Here is a 19,616-nt window from a genome sequence, read left to right on the forward strand (position 1 = left end):
TCGGGATCTCCTATTTCTTCATCAATATCAGAAGATGAGTTCACAGTGAAATTGTTCTTGTGAAAGGTTTTTGCACAGATCAGAAAATACTGAAGTACATGAAACCAGAAAACTTCTTTGCACTTGTTTAAAGTCATAAATTCTGTCCAATAAAATTTGTTTGAAGTGTATCCACTTTTTGGGTCAGGAACGTTTACGAATGAAAGAATTCCTTTCTTACTTTTTGCACCAAATATTGAAAAGCTTGAAATTTTTGAAAATTTTGGTTCACTATAGCCGATTTTCGAACAATTGGGGATCGTTACAAGCATTTGAAATTGCATTAATGACATAGGACTTCAGTTCGGACCATTCAAAAGGATCGCTACAACCGGGGGATCGCTATAACCCGGGTTCACTATAGCGGGGTTTGACTGTATAGTCATTCCAGACCCATACGGCATAAATTAAAGCAATTTCCAGCTTTCTACCAATTACTTCCATATTCAACTCCCCAACCACTGGGCTAATTGTTTTGTAAGAAATGATGTTCACAGCAACTGCAATAAAAATATAGACTGCAGATAAAGCACTGAGTTAACAATTAGTCTAATATAATAATTTCATTTTTTAAATGAATTTTCAGCAAAAAAAAATTATAATAAAAAGCATCTTTTGGAGTAGTTTTGAAAATTTTTGAAGGGTTTTGGATGCTGAAATCTCACCCATTTAGTATGGCCATGACATCTTTACTAATAATAAAGCTGGAAAGTCTGTGTGTCTGGATGTCGGGATGTCTGTTACGCGTATAGCGCCTTGACCATTCGGCCGATTTTCATGAAATTTGGCACAGAATTAGTTCGTAGCATAGAAGGGAGCACCTCGAAGCGACTTTTCAAAATTCGATTTTGTTCTTTTTCTATTCCAATTTTAAGAACATTTTCCCGAGCAAATTATCATAACGTGGACAAGTAAATTACAATAACGTGGAACCATAACATGGGCGAGCAAATGAATATAGAAAATTGGCAAGAAATTCATTATCCATTATTTGTAAATTATGGCCGTGTACAAAAAGGGGGGGGGGGCTCTTAGGATTCCCTCCTCCCCTCTAAAAAGTTTGGTTTGACAGTTAAATGTTTGTTTATATTTAAAAATTTCCAAAAAATATTGTTGCGAAACTCAAATGTCTTTCATATGTATATTAATTGCATAAAACGCTTTCATAATAGATAACCCGACGACTTGAACATTTGTACAAATAGCGCAAAGCTCCGCATGAAAGTTTAATAACCCTCCCCTAAATTATTTTCTAGTTATACGGCCCTGTTCTGAATATACGGGCGAACCAAATGACCTTTTAATTTTCTACTATGGGCAAAGCCGTGCGGGTACCGCTAGTATATATATATATATATAATTTATTATGTAATTGCATTTTTTTAACATTTTAAATAATCTGTTTAGACATATATATATATATATATATCATACTTTATTAAAAACTACATTGTAATTGAATCTTGTTTCTATCATTTAGAATGATCTTGCAAATGCATTAGCTTTGCAAGCTCAATTTTTTCAAGCATGGGCTACTGCAGCTGCTACATCTCCTAATCAAAATTATGGAAATTTGGTGAAACAAATGTCACTTTTAAATTTGCAGCAAGCTTCAACTAGCCCTTCTCAACAAGGACTACCTCTTGGTATGGGTGTCAACCCTTTTCTTGGAGCAGTTACACCCAGTATACCAAATGCTACTGTGGGAAATCCCTTTCTTTCTGCAATTGCACCAAATTTACCGAATCCTTTAATTGGTACTGCATCAACTTATGATTTTGCAAAATTTCCTGCTTCAGGATCTACTGTCGATTCAGCGCAGTCAAGGCATATGAATAAGCCCTCAAGTGAACTTATGGATGCTATAGACGAGTTTGAAAAGTAAGTTTTTTTATATTCATTATAAATTAAAGAGTAGACTGATTTGTAAAGGTAGCATTTTGTAATATACATCTATATTTTTTTTTGTTGGACTTTTCGCCACAATTATCTATTTCTAGAGTTTTTTCAATTAGTGTTAGTTTGTTGTTTTGGCTTAGAAAAATATTTTTCAACTACCTCTTTAAATATTTTATGGAGACTGCTGGTACGAGTCAGTAACAGAGTAAGGGGGAGGGGGACTACAATTTAAGTGCAAAATAATTGACAGTTGCGCTACTAAATTTCCTCTAAGTATGTTTGAGTCATTTAGTCTATTCCCATGACCTTACAGAATTAATTTTAGCATTACTTTGAGATGCTGAGATGAATATAAAGTGAGAAAAGCATTGAAAGTAATATGTTTATGGTGAGAAGAGTCAAATCAGGAGCTTTTGTTTTGAAGCACCCAATATTGTGAAAATCTTTACAGCGTTTGCATTAGTTTTTCATGGATTTTCAAAACACGGGAGCATCAGCTAGTTAGCATTAAATGCAGGCATGGATCTAGAAGGGGTCGTGGAGGTCATGCCCCCCCCCCCTCAAGCAACCAAATAAAACAAAGTTGTATTTTGTGTTCTTATATTTTGCCCAAACCCCATATTTATGCCCAAATATTGCGCTTAGACACCCCCCTTTCCATTTTTGGTAATGACCCCCTGCATCAGGCCCGTGTCCAGGATTTCATGAAGGGGGGGGGGGGGGTTGGCTTTGTTTTTCATTCTTATCCACATTGTCAGGAAAACACAGCAGTGTCAAGCACTTGTCTGTTAAATGGTCTCAATGAAGGGTGCAGTTTGAGGGGGGGGGGGGGTGAAATTCTCAGAAAATTAAGCCTAAGAAAAAATTAATTATCCTATTATTATATTTAAAAACAGTAGAATCTCGTTTATCCGGATCTCCCGTTTTTCCGGATCATTAAGGTAGAGTTGAAAAAATATGTATCTACAGTAAAACCTCTCCGAGCGGCCACCCTTCCGTTAAGTGAAAATGTGGCCGAATAGAGGGGGTGACCGCTCTTAAAGGCTTTTATTATTGAACTCGAACAATACTACTAATAATATAATTTAACACTTTAAAGTGATTTTTTAAGAATATAAAGAAAATAAATGTTTTATTCTATGAATTTTCCTGTTTTGAAAAAATGGTATAATTTGTTTTTGTTTACAGTTTTACAGAAACTACTTTTCTTTTCAAATTCATTTTTAACTTGTTAAAGCAAATCCGGAATTGAGTCATCAGCTATGGCTTTAAAATCAGCAATGATATCAAATCGTCTCCAAAATTTGCTGTGTTGAAGACTTTACATTTGTTTGTCACAACAAATATTAAAAACTTCATCTAAATCCAAAATATCGTCTAAAAGTCATGATATTTTTTTAATCAATAAAGGGAAAAATTATCAAAATTTAAATATTCTCTCTAAAGCTAAAATTATTGTGTTCCATCTACGGGGAAAATTAGTCTCCCCCCCCCCCCCACACACAGATCAATAAATCATCCATGTGGAGAAACCATAGTTTGTACCTACACGTCCTTATACCTCAAAATGCGTTCCTTGCATACACACCAAAACTTGGCACCACAAATACAAATGGAGAACTTCTGGCTCATAACGAAAGGGTACTGGGAAAAAAAAACAAAATGAAATAGTGGTCAGTCTATTTCAAAGCCCAGATTGGCGACTACCCTGTCACTCAGAGAAGTTTTAGTGGCCACTCTTACTGTTTCACTTATGAGAATAGGCCAAAAATTTCGTGCCATATGGGAAATAGGCCTCAAACAATGGTTGCCGCTAAACAAGGGTAGCCGGTTCGAGAGGTTTCACTGTATAACATAAGTTTAAATCATTATTTAAGTAATTAAATAACTATTTAAAATTATGATTTCAAGAATGGAACTATAAATACGCCAAATGTTCGGGCTTTGTTTTGATTAAACATGCAACTCCGATAGAAAGTACACTGTAGTACTCATTTAACAAACAATGTGCCGTACTTTGGACGTTAGTCTGACACCACTGCAGCTGAACTGTGAATGGTCAAGTATTTGCGAGAAACTGCTCGATGTAATTTTGTTAGAAAGCATTGTTTTTTGCTGTAATAAAAGACACAAATCTGCTTATTTAAGAATAATTTTGCTTATTATCCGGATCGCCTTTGGTCCCAGTTAGTCCGGATAAATGAGGTTGTACTGTACGAGTAAGGACTGTTATACCTTCAGGTGAATTCTGGCTGCGATTGTAACCTCAGTATTTTTACACTTTACTGCTTGTTTAAATTTAAACCTATTATTTGTTCACTGTGCTGCACATTGCAACATGTACTAAAAAAATCATAAATTCTTTTATGATATATGTCTTTATGTTTTATATTCTATAGGAATGCTTAGCAAACGAAGTAGGAAGGGATTGGTAGCAGGCGCAAATTACATTACCAAACACAATTACTATATATGCATATAGCGGCAACGCTGCTCATCTCTTTATCTCTTTTTGTGAAATGCCCAGGTCATCAATCCTTTATGAGGAGCAATATTAAACACAGTGAATGTCAACGTTTTCTCCGTCAATGTTTTTCTTAAATATGATTTCAGTCGATAAAGAGTAGGGAACAATTGTATATAGCCAGGGAACTTCAATGAGAATGTTTTTTTTTTTTTAATGACCAAAAATTTCAACATTTAAGTTAAGTCAAATGTGCACTGTTCTTCATTTGGATGTTCATTTTGTTCGTGTCCATGGGGAGGGGTTTAACCCCTAAACCCCTCCCCATGGACACGACTCTGCCCTGCATAATCTGAAGCTGGATCCACTCTTCAGTAAATACTCTGTGACCTGTACTTAATTGAGACTCAAAGGAAATCTTTGCTCAAAAAAGTAAAAATAACCATGACATTTGTGTTATTGAACCTTTTTTGACAGAAATTGAGCAACAAAAGCTGGCCAATATTGTTAGTTGAGTATTAATGTTCAAACTAATGTTTCATGCACTGATCAAAATAACTTTGTTGCATCTAAAATATTGTGGCTGTATAATTTTCTTTTAAGTTACCTTTTATGAATTTAACAGTCAAAAAGTTTATGACCCTTATATTTCTCATTATTTTACAAAATTTCTTAATTTTGCTCTGAAAGTCCTAGTGATTCTTCATTTGGCAAAAATATTCGTGCAATTGTTCTGGAAGGGCAATAAGTTCCAATCTGACCTTTTGCATGGTCACTTATTTTTCAATAGAGATTGTTTCCCTTAATATAAGTTAAGGGCAGGGCAGCTAGCAGTCAGTAATAAAATGTAAAATCTATGCAATATCACAATAGAAAATTTTACATTAAGTTAATTATTTTAAAGCATAAAAAGCAGTTAAATATACTCACTGGGACTGGCAAATTAGGCTTGACAAGAAAACTTGCTGAGTTTTGCAACGCATTATCTTCTTCTCCCAACTCACCCATTTCAGCAATACCCTCTTTCACTAAAACATCATTGATAAATACATCTTCATCTCCAGTTGTATCACAAATAACCAAAGAAAGTATGCCATTATCCTGAAATTCATTTAAAAAATTCAATAATATGCGAAATGACAATAACCAAATCAAAATATTCTATATAATAACAATATGCTAACAACACACAGTTATCAAGCAAAATTTCCTTACCTCTCCCATAATGAGTGGAAAGAAGTTAGTACATATGAAACAGTGAGAAACAAAGGGATGTCAGTGAAAAAAATTAAAAATTTTGAGATAATCAGTGTAAATGGTAGGTAAACCTTTCCTCTGTTTCAGAGCATGAGATGGTACTGGTAGCTGTGGTGGGTGCTGCTATACAGTATGATTTATAAAAAAAAAAATCAATAAAAGCCTATCTAGTATTTGAACTTTAAACATGCTTTACTTGAAACTTGAAAAAGTCCACTTCATCCATTTGATTTTCAATGTATATTCTAAGTGATGCAATATTTACGTAACATTTCAGTATTAGTACTCATTTTGAAACTACTTTTTAAACTATTATTGTTTTTTTCTTTTTTCATTTTCTCCATGTTTCAGTCTTAAAGAGGCGCAGCTAAGTATTCTACAAAATGTATAAACATTTTTGAGTGTTACAACTGATTCACTGACGATACTTCTACTGTTTGTTGGAACTAGTTCCAAAATATTTTCTTTTTTGGAACCCCCTGTTCTTTTTTTTTTTTTGAGAAAAAGTACATTTTTACGCTTTTTTTCAACTTTTCAAGGCCAGCTAAGTATTAAGCAAATTTAGCGAAATTTTTTGAGGGAGATAACAGACCCATATAGCAATTTTTCCACACTATCCAAAAACAGATTTCCAAAAAAAGTTTTTCCGGCCCACCCTAGTAGTTATGCCAAGAGTCTCGAAAGTTATGGGAGAAATTCGAAAATTACCTTGATTTGCTAGCAAAGTTTTTGTTTAAAATTTAAAAAGTTATGTTTTGGGTAAAATTCATTTTTGAGGGAAATATAATTTCTGTACTTAAGTTTGTTTAATATTTTTTGCTTAAAATACATTTGCCAATCTGATTGAATTTTGTGCCTTTTGTAACATATTAAAAGTACAGTCAGACATCGATATAAGGTCACTTTTCTAAATTCTTGGCTCATAGAATAGGAATTCTATGTTATGGATTAAAGAATATGTCATCAGGTCTTAAATACCCTAATCACTCATAAGGTCACTTCTTTGGGTGATCAGCACCACAAAGCATTTTCCTTTGTACACAACCTTGTATTGGCTTGAAGTCATTGCTGCTATTGACAGGGTTTAGAGTGCCGAGATTGCAGTAGAGAGTGAGTATAACGATATTAATAGCAAAAAGTGAAGCATCGACACAAACAGAACCTCTCACAGCATAAATGTCTTGAGACATTTTTTATCAGCCATGAGAGAACTGAAGAATTTTTCAAGAAAATTAAAACTTAGAAAACATTGTACAAAAAATGTTTAAAAAAAAAAAATTGTCAGGCTTGTATAAAGGGGATTCTAAGACCTAAAGTTGTACATCATACTTTGCTTGAGCATAAGTGTACATCTTTATTCCGAACTAAAATTTCGAAATGATAATTTTATAATTTCTTATTGATTTCATTAATTTTATTTAGGTTAGTTTAATTAAAAAGTTATAACCTTATAAACTGAAAAGTTTGAAAGTATTATTTTTTTCAAAGAATTATACTATTTATGTACATTTTTATTTATTGAAAAATGCTTAATGTGTATGAATCAATTATCAGGTCACCTCACTTATAAGGCTAATTTCACGGAGTCCCGATGGGTGACCTTATTTCAAGCTCTAACGTATTTATATTTTAATTGAAACTCTTTTTATGTTAATTTATTTTTAGTGATATGTTTGATGATGATGATGAACTTTTCCAACAATTCTGTAGCAAAGTTGAAGTGAAGAGTTTTCCTAACAAAAGATTTGTTAAAAGGTACTCATTATTTAGGATTTTTTTAAAAACAGTTGATTACTAAACTTAATTTTACATCAAAAATTGAGCAACTGTGTAATTATGTTACTAATGATACCCTTTGAAAGTATTTTGTTGCAATTATAATTATCATTATTATATTATTTAAATATTACGTTGAGTTTCTACTTTTTGACCTTAATGAAAATATACTTTATTTAAATTAACTGATTAAGTTTATTATTTAAGTTACTATTAATTCTTTAACAAACACAGTCCAGGCCGCATAGTATGTATAAACATTTACAGCTTTATTGTTTACCAGTTTCTCCGTGTTATTGTACTAAAGTTAATTATGATGTGGTATCCTGGTTTCATTCTTACAGTAAACTCCTGATTAACTGCGGGGCGGATTATCTGCGGTCTTTCATGCTTGGAAAATAAGCGTTGATGATTAACTGAAAGTAGATAAAAGCACACCTTTTTTCGAGATAAATGCAAAATCTATTTTAATATGCTCCCCATTTTTTTCTTCTTCCTCCCTTCCAGTGGCATCAAATCTTCAAAGGTCGACGAAATCTGGCATGTTAAGATTTTTTTTGATCTACAACAGTTACTACTTCAGACACTACTTAGTTAATACACTAATTAGTTATTTTTAAATCTACTGTACTTGCTGAAATTTACACTACTTATGCGCGTAAACAAGTGACCGAACTGGTCCTAAAAATGTCTCCTTTCTCCTGTCTTTTTTGTTTAACCTACTTTGATTTGTTGCAGTTAATCTGTTTGCACACTTTGCTCGCCTATGTGTAATCTGTTTGCAAAAATGAGCGATCTTTTTTTAGTTTATAGGTGCATTTTTTGCATACACAGGGCTCGTATGCTCCAGGAAAACCTGGAATTGTCAGGGAATTTTCCAAATTTGCTTCCCAAATTTTTTTTTTCCAATTTTTTACCAGGGATTTCCGTTTTATGAGATCTAATCGTCATTCTTATCAATGTCTCTTGAAAAAAAAAATTTTTTTGAGGCAAAATGACGCTGGCAATAAAAAAAAGTGGATACCAGAAAACATAGAAGGCATTTTTGGTCATTCACAAGATGGAAGTAGACACGATCCTTAAATGCCTAAGCTTCCAAAAACAAAGCATAATGGGTGTTTTCTTTCACTGCAAATTGATGAAAATAACACCAAATGTGCTGCAAATTTTTTAAAAATTATTTTTATTTTGAATAATTTTTTGGAGAAATGAAAAATATTTTTCTTAACTTGCAATCTTATCCTTATTGCCTTGGACTCAAATGTGCTAAAAAAGTTTTGAACCGAACAGTAGTTTCATGAAGATTTATTATTTTTAAATTGTTTTCATGGTACAAATTCAAAAAATTATTTCTCATTTTTTTTGCGATGCCGCCATATTTGGTCATTTCCAAAATGGAAGTACACAAGACTTTTTAAGTGCCCAAGTTTCCGAAAACATTATTTTATGTTTATTGCAATGCAAACTATTGAAAACAGTGCAAATTTTGCCTTCCTCCTTTTTTTTGGATAGTTTGTAATTATTTTCTGGAAAACTGCAAAATTTTTATCTTTAGAATATTTTTTTATTCTAATTGATTTAGAGGCTTTGCGAGTGTTATTGAGCTTTTAAAGCCATTGCCAACAGTAGCAATAATTTTTAATACCACAGCTATTTTCATTGTATCACGTTTTATGTACAATACAATCATTTCTAAGCAAAAGACAATTTTTATCTGCTATACCCCTTATTTTAAACCTTTTTTTAGGTTATACGAGATTTTTGTTATCCCCCAACTCCACAGATAATCGGGAGTGTACTGCTGTAAACTCCTGATTATCCACGAGGTTATCCACTGTCTTTCACACTTTAAAAACTAAAAAAATAAATTTAAAAACTGATGATTAACAAGATATAGATAAATGCAATTTAACACTTGCAAAATCTATTTTTAGACATTCCTATCTCTTTATTTCCCCTCCCTTCTAACGACATCAACTAGTAACGACTAAGATAAATAAATACCTTTGTGCTGAACAGTAAAGTAAGACAAACAATGTTAGAAAAAGCACAAATTTGCAAATTACAGCAGACACGTGTTTCGGCGTTACAGGGAACGCCTTTTTCAATGCAAAAAATAATGAGCTTATGGATCTTTTTTTTTTGCATTGAAAAAGGCGTTCCCTGTAACGCCGAAACACGTGTCTGCTGTAATTTGCAAATTTGTGCTTTTTCTAATGTTGTTTGTCTTACTTTAGTAACGACTAGTTGAAACCTAATTTTTAGATCAACACTATGTACTGATTAACATTATATGCTGATTTTTTAGATATACACTACTCACTGTTTTTTAGGCCACACTACGTATGATCGTAAATGAGTGACCTGACCAGTTTTGTCATAAAAAAATCCCCTTACCCTCCCCTATTTGTTTTTGGTGTAACCTAGCTTGATTTATTTCAAATCGCATATGTGTGCAATCCGTTTGTAATATGAGCGATCGTTTTCTGCTTTTGCATACACTGTTATTGTTTTTAGCTATTGTTTAAATATGTGCAAGTTTAATTGGTTTTTTAAAGCTATTGCATACACAATATGTTTTTTTTTTAAACTTAAACTGCAGATTTTCCGCAATATTTGTGTACCCATGGTTATTGTTTAAACGTTGGCAGTGTAGGGGAGAATGTTGTACCTTGAGACACTGCTATTTTCTAAGAATCTATTTCTAGCAGCCATGTTTTTTGTAATCTCTAATAGAAGGGTTGCCAACTGCTCCTTTCGCATATTGCGGAGTTGCTCCAAAAAAAATAGCGAAACTCCGCAACTCCTTAAAAGAGTTATCTAGCTCCGCATTTCCTGACCGAGCATTTTCAAGCATAACATAATGTTTATAAAGCTGTTTTTTATTTTTATGCTAGTGCTTAAAATGATTATCAAAGCTCAAAAACTGTTTTAGATAAGTGGTTTTAGTTTTTTTTTAAATTGAATTTAAGCAAAGCATTGGGAAAAAATCTGGTTTCTTTTGCTTGTTTCACACAAAACATGCCAACCATTCGTCCTAGTTGAGTCACGTGACTTGGGGTCTTTGGTCAGCTTTTGCTAAGCCGATGATTGGACTTGCTCCCTCTGTTTACTAATTCCTTCTCTAAGATCTCTTATATAATTAAAGACTGAGCGTATCTATGTATGTCCAAGCTTCTTCTCCCGAACAACAGTGACTGACCATCGAACCAGGTATCGATCGATTCGTAATCTTCCCGTCTTCATGTTTGGCTATTTAACATAATCCTCCGATAATAATTAGCAGAGATATCAATTAAAAACTATTAATTATGAAGCTTGGATTTCGGCATAAAATCCCTATTTTTCGAAGGCTTTCCTCCATTCAAATTATTCAGTGCTTCATCTCAACTTTCTGCAACAATGCTTATATTAAAATGTATAGCGTGAAGAAAATCATTGAGATGAAAGATCTGTTGCCATTTTTTTTTCTCGAGTATGAACAGGTAAAATTCTTGTTTTTGTTTTGAGGCTTTTCCTGTAATCAGGGGATTTAAAATTTTTACTTTTTGTGGGTTTTCCGCAATCTGCCGCAAAATTTCACTGACTTTTTTTTTGGTTCAAGCCTGAGTGTAGAACTCGCGTCACTTGACATAACTTTTATTTTCGAGGTGGACCGTGCAAAGCCGAACGACACAGCTAGTTGTTACTTTATTTGTTGATGGTAGTTTTTTGGGGTTTCATTGAAGTAATGTATTTTTGCATTATAGCAAATGTATATATATAGTTTGTAACTTTTTATTTTTGGTTATAGGGTGGACTTGGGTGATGGCTATAGAATACATTTAATTATTTATGATGCTAAACCATATTCTTCTGGTGGTGACATTTCTACTATCATTTGGATGAACAAAGATTCTGATTTTATGAATCGCCAGGTAAACTTTTAGCACAGTTATGTTTTGTTAGACTGGTGTTATTTCATTATCTTTATATATATATATATATATATATGTGTGTAAGAACTGCCGCTAGGTTCTTATTACAAATCTTGATTTTCGTAAGTTGCAGTGTTGTGCCGTGATAATCTACCACGTAGGAAGAGGACAAAGCTACATTCACAACATCTTTATTTTTACATAGAATATACCAGAAGGAACTTCTCTTAACTCACCAACTTGTTTAGTTGTGCTACGATTTTTATATAGGGAACATCATTAAAAGATTACAGATAATTATCCCTCGATCATGTGATCTCACGTGATCTATATAGGTGGAGCAGATTGCAATAACGAAATGCTATTGGGCTTTGCACCGCAGACAGAGGCTGGCTTAAGTCTGGAGGGGAAAATAGTGTCTGGTAGGTACTTTAAGGGAAATCTCATCTGAGCCTAGAACATAACCATATATGGTATGAGAAGCATTTAAGTGTGTAATAAATAATGTCTGTGACTCATACGCGCTGACATATAAGTGAACAGAACTTAATATAGAAAAGGCCTAGCAAAGGATATTTCATATTATATATATATATATATATTGCAAACATATTAAAGAAGATAAAATTAGAATACTATAAACCACAAGCCCAAAGATGCGCAAAGCAGCTAAACAAATAAGCCAGGTAAATATAAACATTAATAAAATAACAAGCAGACACCGTTATAACATAGATAAATGACAGAGATAAAACCAGAACTCTTCAGCAGTGGAAACTTCATCCTATGGTCGAAAGACCAAAAAATTATACTAAAACTAAATGTAGGATGTCCTGTTTCGAAAAAGCTAGCATTCAGAATTTCATTGGGTTCAATTTTTGTGCCAGTCGATAAAAATAAAATTAAAACAAAACCAATCAAATAAATAAAAAATAAAAGGATCATCCAGTAAATCAGGTCCAAAAACATTCCAGGTCAACCGAAAAACACATTTCAAAAAACATCATCAATTGAAGTTGAATCACATGGTTTCCTCCAGAAAATTTATGCATGTGAACAGTTAGACGGTTACAGTGAAGCGCAGGGTTGGCCGGATTGGACCCAATTGGGTTGGACCCAATGGGTTTTTTTTAAAAAACCCATTTAAAAAAACCCATTATTTAGCCCACTTTTGGGTTTTTTAAAATTTTTGTGGAAGTTTTTAAAAAAATTTATTAATTTAAATACTTACACAATTTAAACTTCTTTTTTATTTGTTCTTACCACACACAATGGACATAAAAAATGAATTTTGAAGTTTAATAGTATTTCTTAACTCTTAACGACATTAAAAAAAATACTTCAAGATTTTAAATAAATATATTTAACTTTTTTGTTTAACTGGTCAATAAATAACTCAAATTATCTTGACTAAGTCATGTCACGTCTGATTTTCTCAGTATTTGTAGATTGTACAGAGGAAACTACTCTAGCTAACAGTGTTGGCCGGATTGGACCCAATGGGTTTTTTGAAAAAACCCATTATTTAGCCCACTTTTGGGTTTTTTAAAATTTTCTGAGAATTTTTTGAAAAAATTAATTAATTTAAATACTTTCACAATTTAAACTTCTTTTTATTTGTTCTTAACCAGAGACAATGGACATAAAAAATGAATTTTGAACTTTAATAGTATTTCTTAACTCTTAATGGCATTAAAAAATACTTCAAAGATTTTAAATAAATATATTTAACTTTTTCTTTAACTGGTCAATAAATAACTCAAATTATCTTGATTAAGTCCTGTCACGTCTGATTTTCTCAATATTTGTAGATTGTACAGAGGAAAGTACTCTAGCTAAAAGGCTTTCATGCGAATTATTTTCTGCAAACCAACACGTCACAAATCTCGAATAAACAAGGTATATTTTTTAGAAATTAACAGGTTTTACAAACGGTTAGAAAGAAAACAGAATAGAATGTACAGTATTTTCATTATCTTACGAAAAAGTTTAATATTTCTTACTCTGTACACAGAAATAGAAAATTAGGCAGCATAAAATTCAAAGAAATGTGTTGATTAAGCTGGAATTTAGTAAAAATAGATTTAAAATACTTGAGGTTCTACAGTAGTTTTGCATAACAAAATGAACTACAATAAAGTAAAATGCAAAAAAAAAAAAAAAAAAAAAAAAAAAATGTTGTAATTAAAAACAAACAAAAGATTTTATCACTCGAGAAGTAACTTTACCTTAACTGTTGGTAATCATGGAAACTAAAAAATCTGAAACTTCACCATTCTTGGGTTTCGTCGTCTTTCATACCTTTCTTCAGAAAACACGGAATTTTCCAACTTTTTTTACCTCAAGACAATTTTTGTGCTTTGTTCCTATACTTACGCTACAATATGCTACAAGTACCCCCATATTTTTCTTAAAAAAGACAAAAAAAACTCACATTTCTTTTTAAAAACCCAGCTTTAGTTGGGTTTTTTTTTGGGTTTTATTTAAAAAAAACCCAAAAAACCCTGGGTCCATGGGCTTTTTAAAAAAAAACCCGGGTTTTTGCCAACCCTGGTGAAGCGAAGTGTTGATTAAAGGCTGTGCTAGAGAAAATATTATCTGCAAGATTATTTGGGAAATGGTTTTAAGTAGTTTATTTTTAAGTAGATTTATTTCTTGGTTGCATTCTGTAAATAGTGTTGCAAATTCTTTTGATTCTGATGGCTTGCGAAACAATGATGCCTGTTATGATTTGGTTACAATTATGGAATAAAAAGGATGAAATTGGCCGTAACATTGCATTGTGAAAAACCCAAAAACACAAAACTTAAGTTAAATATTTTTCCTGCTGCAAAAAAATTCAGAGGAATCCGGCAGTGACATGCAAAGCACCCAGGGGAAACACATAGATATATTACGAATAAAAGACTTAGTATGTGGCTCGTGTGGATAAAACAGGGTGAGCAAACCCAGGACAATTTAGAAAAGGCATTTTGAAAACAAAAGATTAAAATAATTTACAGGGGCAAGTTAAAAACATGGAAAGGGGCTTTGCAATTATTACCAGGCTCGTTACTGCATGGAGAAGAAAAAAACAAGGGGATACTAAACCAAAGAAAACGATCACCCATTTGGCAGAAGTACTCATTTAATCCGGAGAATTTCACTTGTATAAAATACACAACAGTCGTAGTTCATTAAAAATCGTAAATCAGGTTACAGAAAGCTAAAAGTTCAGTTCCAAAAGGGGGCGGCGTACAGGCTTGCATCACCATCCATCAAAGCGAAGGTACAGGCATCTTGGAAAAAGAGACCAAAGCAGTTCATGCGACGCGCAATGGAGAAACTTCATCGGAAGCTTGATACCAATGCATTGGTGGCTATGACTTCCCACGCCGGTCAGTGGAGACGACGAATTTTAGCGGCGTACTTCTGTGTTCACTAATCCAACATCCCGAACCGAGCAAAAGCCGCGGGAGTCGAAGAACCATTTTTTACCGCTGCCTATCGACATCGTCAGAAGTCCTTTTTGGGGAGCGGTGACTCCCATCGCCCGCAGAAGAAAAAGATGGAGATGACTCACTGCAGAAAAACTCACCAGAAGACTTCCTCCCTGTTCGAAGAGTCAGGGCTTTTATAACCTCTCAAAAATCTATAGATGCTGTTGCCACTTTCATCGTCGCTCAAGCAGAAAACAATTAATTTAATCCAAATGTGGGGAAGAAGTGGCATTCGAATGTAGGTCAAGGCCAAATGCACTTCCTGTTTACAGCGAGTTCACAGCCAAGGTTGGCCAAGGTCGCATTCCAACCTGCTAAAAACACGGCAAAAAGCGACAGTTATTTTGAAACTGACATGAAAAAGGAACCAACTCAATAGATTTTCCAATTCAATCTTCTTAAAATCTGGTTATTTGTCATTTAACACATGACTTTTTATGCATATAATATAAAAGCATGATTAATATATTTTAAATAATGAAGGATATTTTCTTTTTAAAAAGAAAAGGTATAAGAATGAGTTAATTATAATAAAACATGTTGTGACAATGCCAATAAAAACTTTTTTACTGAGGCAAGAAAAACTTTGCGGACAGTTAACTTTGAATTAAAATTTGTGTCTTTTATCATAAATGGTGGTTTCACAATTGAAGTAAATGTTAATTTTAATGTCAAGAAAATTAAAAATTTTACAATAGAATTAGTCTTTTTTAAAATGAGGGAGTTATGATAAATATTTTTGCTGAGTTCAGAAAAGTTGGAGTAGTTGATACATAATAAATCATCGATATATCTGCAAAAAAAGAAAAAAAAAGTTGTAGGACCAGGATTATTAATAGAAAATTTTCTTTCATAAAATAAAAGAAAAAGTTTAGCTAGGGTAGAACTAAAATTAGCACCCATAGCAATACCATAAAAAATACCATGATAAAAGACGCGAATTTCAATTTATTTGCGTCTTTTAGTTATTGTTTTGAATAATTAATATGCAGATGAAAATATTTTAGGTTGAGTAAATGAAGCAAGAGGGGGGATAATGAACCATGTATTTTTAATTATGGTAATACATTAATTAAATGGCTGACACGAGGAAGATAGTAAGTCATAAAAAGTAAATTTTACAGGGGAAGCAAAAAATGGCAAGCTAAATATTGTGAACTACATGCCAGTGCCATCTTCCGTTGCTCGGAGAACTTTTTCCTCAGAATTAGAGCGACGCAATAGGATTTTACTTTGAAATTTATATAATTTTTTTGCATATAATAATTATTGTTCTTAAATGTTTGATTAAACGCATTATTTTTCATATTATGTAGTTGCAAGTTAAAGAAACAAGTTTTGCCGAAATCATTGTATCTGAAGAAGGGAATGAGGAACTATTTCGTCAGATGGATTTGTAAGTGGTTTAGTTACATGACTCAAATTTGTTATAATTTTTAATTAAATTGATATGATTGCATGCACTGCTCTTGAGGTATATATGCTTATTTGTTTGTTTTTAAATTTGACATTTTAAATGCTAACAAATGTATCTACGTAGACGTCTAATTGATTTTTTACTGGGTTTCATATTTAAATACATCTGTTTTCAAATCCCTTATTATTACTGTATTTCCCTCATTGTGTATAACAATATTATCAATTACTGGAAATTTTTTGATTTAGCAATTTATGAAAGTCACACTCTTCTCGAAGTTAACTGCCAAAAGATGATTTATATATATAAAAAATTGATACATGGTGCAAAGTGAGCCTTTATTTGTTTCTTTCCATTGATATAGATAAATCTTTTCAGGAATTTTTTACTGTGCCTTCAACTTTCTAAGTACTGGCTTTAGTTTGCAACTTATCTTTACTAATAATAAAGCTGAAAGTCTCTCTGTCTGGATGTCCAGAGGATGTCTGGATCTCTGTGACCCGCATAACGCCTAGACGGTTCGGCTGATTTTCATGAAATTTGGCACAAAGTTAGTTTGCAGCATGGGGGTGTGCACCTCGAAGCGATTTTTCGAAAATTTGAAAAACAAAATTATCATAAGATGGACGAGTAAATTACGAAATTATCATAATGTGGAACCGTAACATGGGCACAAGCCAATTGGCGAGATACGAAATTATCATAACGTGGAACCGTAACATGGGTACAGGCCAGTTGGGGAGAAAATTCACCATACATATTTTGTAAATATACAGGCGAACCAAAAGACCTTTTAATTTTTCTATTACGGGCAAAGCCATGTGAGTACCACTAGCAACCTATGTAAATATTGTTCTGCCTTCCAATAGTATGTTGGGGCGGCATTATCGTTACTAAATCATCTGTTTATAGTCATTGCAGTAAAAATTTTATTCTGTCATTCAAAACTGCTGGAGTTCAGTTTCATGCATGGCATAGATTGTTATATTGAGTTATTGTTTTATTGGCCTTGTTGTATACAAATCTATTAAAATTTGTCTCAATTGGTGCAAAAACTAGTTACCTTCCCTGCTTTGTGTCCATTGTTTTTATTCTTGTATTTCCAAATGAAGATTGAAGTTTTTATGCTTGGCTTATTTACAGATACAAAGTCAAAGGTGTACAAAAAATTACAGGATCAAAGTCATCTGTTTTGTTATATCCATTTGCAAAGTAAGTTAAAAATGATAGTGATACATTTGTAAAAAGTTATAACTTATATTTAAGAGAAATACTTTGAATCAGTTAATTCAAACTGCAGCAAATATGTGGCTCTAAATGTGATAAATCTTTATTAATGATATTTAGCAAAATAGTGTTGTCTTAAATAAATGAAAACTATAGCAGGAAAAATGTATTGTATTTTAGACATCAAATTAAATGTACTAGAAACAAAAGAAAAACATCAAGTTTTGGTTTTGTGTTGGTTTAATCTAATAAATCAAGTACCTGTTATAAAAGAAATATTTAAAAGAAAAGAAAAAGAAGGAAAAAAAAGGTAGTGGGATCAATGTAAATTTTGTTTTCTAGAAATCGTTCACAGGAGTTATCAAGTTTCAGAATTTCCAGAATTACAACTAAATTCTTAAAGGAGGCAGAATTTTTTATTATTATTTTAGAGGGGGGAGGAGGGGGATTCCTGCTGTACCCATACAATTAACCATTCATAATATGAGTTACACATACATAAGTAGTTCTCAAAAGGTGAGCAGCAAAAAAGTTAATTCTGAGCAATTTTAAAATTTGACATCAATTTTGTTTCTATTGCAAGATTGTACACCTAGAACATTATATATAAATATAAAAAGACAGCAGGTATTTATGAAAACTATCAATTAGAAAATTTAATGATTGGTTCATAGGTAATAGATTTTAGACATTGATGCCCAGTAGGTGACAGATTTTGGACATGTCCTAATGTAAGTTTCATAATTTTCAAACTTCTCCGATAAAAATTTTTATTTTTTAAATTTTGCAATTAAAAATAGAGATGATTAATGAAGTACTTGAAGAGCTTTATATACTGGTTTTCACATAATAAAAGTTCATTTTGGTTTTGCAGAATGGGAAAAGAACCCCATCCATTTTGCCAGCTCAAGTGATAAAGTCACCAAAACTGAGGAAAACTGGAATTAACCGCTGATAACCCTTTGCTTATTGTGCTGTGAGTTGTTGCCTGAAAGGGTTAGCTTGCCGATTTTTGTGCAAAGAGATATACCTAAATATTAGAACATTGAAAAACTATTAACTAAAGAATAGGGAACATGCATGATTTTCAAACTCACTTGTAAACGAAAGATCATAAAAAAATATGTCGAAATATACCAATAACACCCCTGTGAAACAAATTTAAGTGTAATTAAAATGCGTTTTGAAAGCAATTAGGCCACGCCCTCGCAAAACAAAACGATCGGGCGAAAGAGCTTGTGACGTCAAAAAACACTTTTCTCCACCATATATTCTTCTACCGTTTTACATTTCAATGGCGGAGCCTGAGAACGTATAATCAACGCATTCCAAACACAAGTTTTAAGGCATAGGTTGAATGCGTTCAGAGGTTATATATAGGCTTCACAAGTCATAATGCTTTATGCATTGTCCCCCCCCCTTTAATAGGGATTCTTATAGTTATGAAATAATGCTCATTTTCAAAGCATTTGGCTAGTAAAAAATGGGCTTTCATGTATTGAGGACTTTTTTTTTGAGAGGAGGGAAAAATGTAGAATAGAAGAAAATATTTTTATAAATGAATTATATTCAATGACAAATATGATATTGTATATATAAAGTTTTTTGTGACCTAAGAATTTGGTTTTTGGATAGTTTTAGTGTTTTAAGATTTAAGGATGCTTTCAATCATTGCTTTTAATTTCTTTGTCGGCCAACAATGAATTCGGTTACCAATTGCGTGAATAAAGGCTTAACCGTATTTAAATACTGCTTTAAAAAAACGTTATATAATTCGAATTCTATACGACATGGAAGTTCCAAATACATCAGTCGCAGAAAAAATGCTTTATTTTGGTACTAAATTTTTAAATATGTTTTCACTGCAAAAATCGCAAAAAACCTTTTAGGGGGTTTTTAATATCTCCGTTAATTAATGTCATCCAAAGGTGTTAAGAAAACTCGATCAACTTGTATTTAGAATATTTTTTTTTTAAATTTTAAAGTCAGTCCATCTGTCTAGGCGCTAGAGTGTCATACACATTTATATACCACTGACACACAGAATCATCAGATTTTCCTTTGACGAGCCCTTTTTCCGTCATTTTACATGAAAAGTAGTTTTATCCATTAAAAAAAGGAAATCAAAACAAAGTGTAAAT

General features: G+C 32.5%; 1 protein-coding gene across 1 annotated transcript in view; it reads left to right on the plus strand.

The window, feature by feature from the left end:
- LOC129228518 (uncharacterized) overlaps positions 1 to 19,616 on the plus strand; it is a 144,686-nt gene that overhangs the window by 109,998 nt on the left and 15,072 nt on the right. Inside the window, exons 17-21 of the mRNA XM_054863198.1 lie at positions 1,520 to 1,920; positions 7,325 to 7,414; positions 11,229 to 11,352; positions 16,148 to 16,227; positions 17,392 to 17,460. Of these exons, the coding sequence (XP_054719173.1) occupies positions 1,520 to 1,920; positions 7,325 to 7,414; positions 11,229 to 11,352; positions 16,148 to 16,227; positions 17,392 to 17,460 (764 nt within the window). The remainder of the gene's footprint in view (positions 1 to 1,519; positions 1,921 to 7,324; positions 7,415 to 11,228; positions 11,353 to 16,147; positions 16,228 to 17,391; positions 17,461 to 19,616) is intronic.

Source organism: Uloborus diversus, chromosome 8 (genome assembly GCF_026930045.1).
Source record: "Uloborus diversus isolate 005 chromosome 8, Udiv.v.3.1, whole genome shotgun sequence".
In the NCBI taxonomy this organism is placed as follows: Eukaryota; Metazoa; Arthropoda; class Arachnida; order Araneae; family Uloboridae; genus Uloborus; species Uloborus diversus.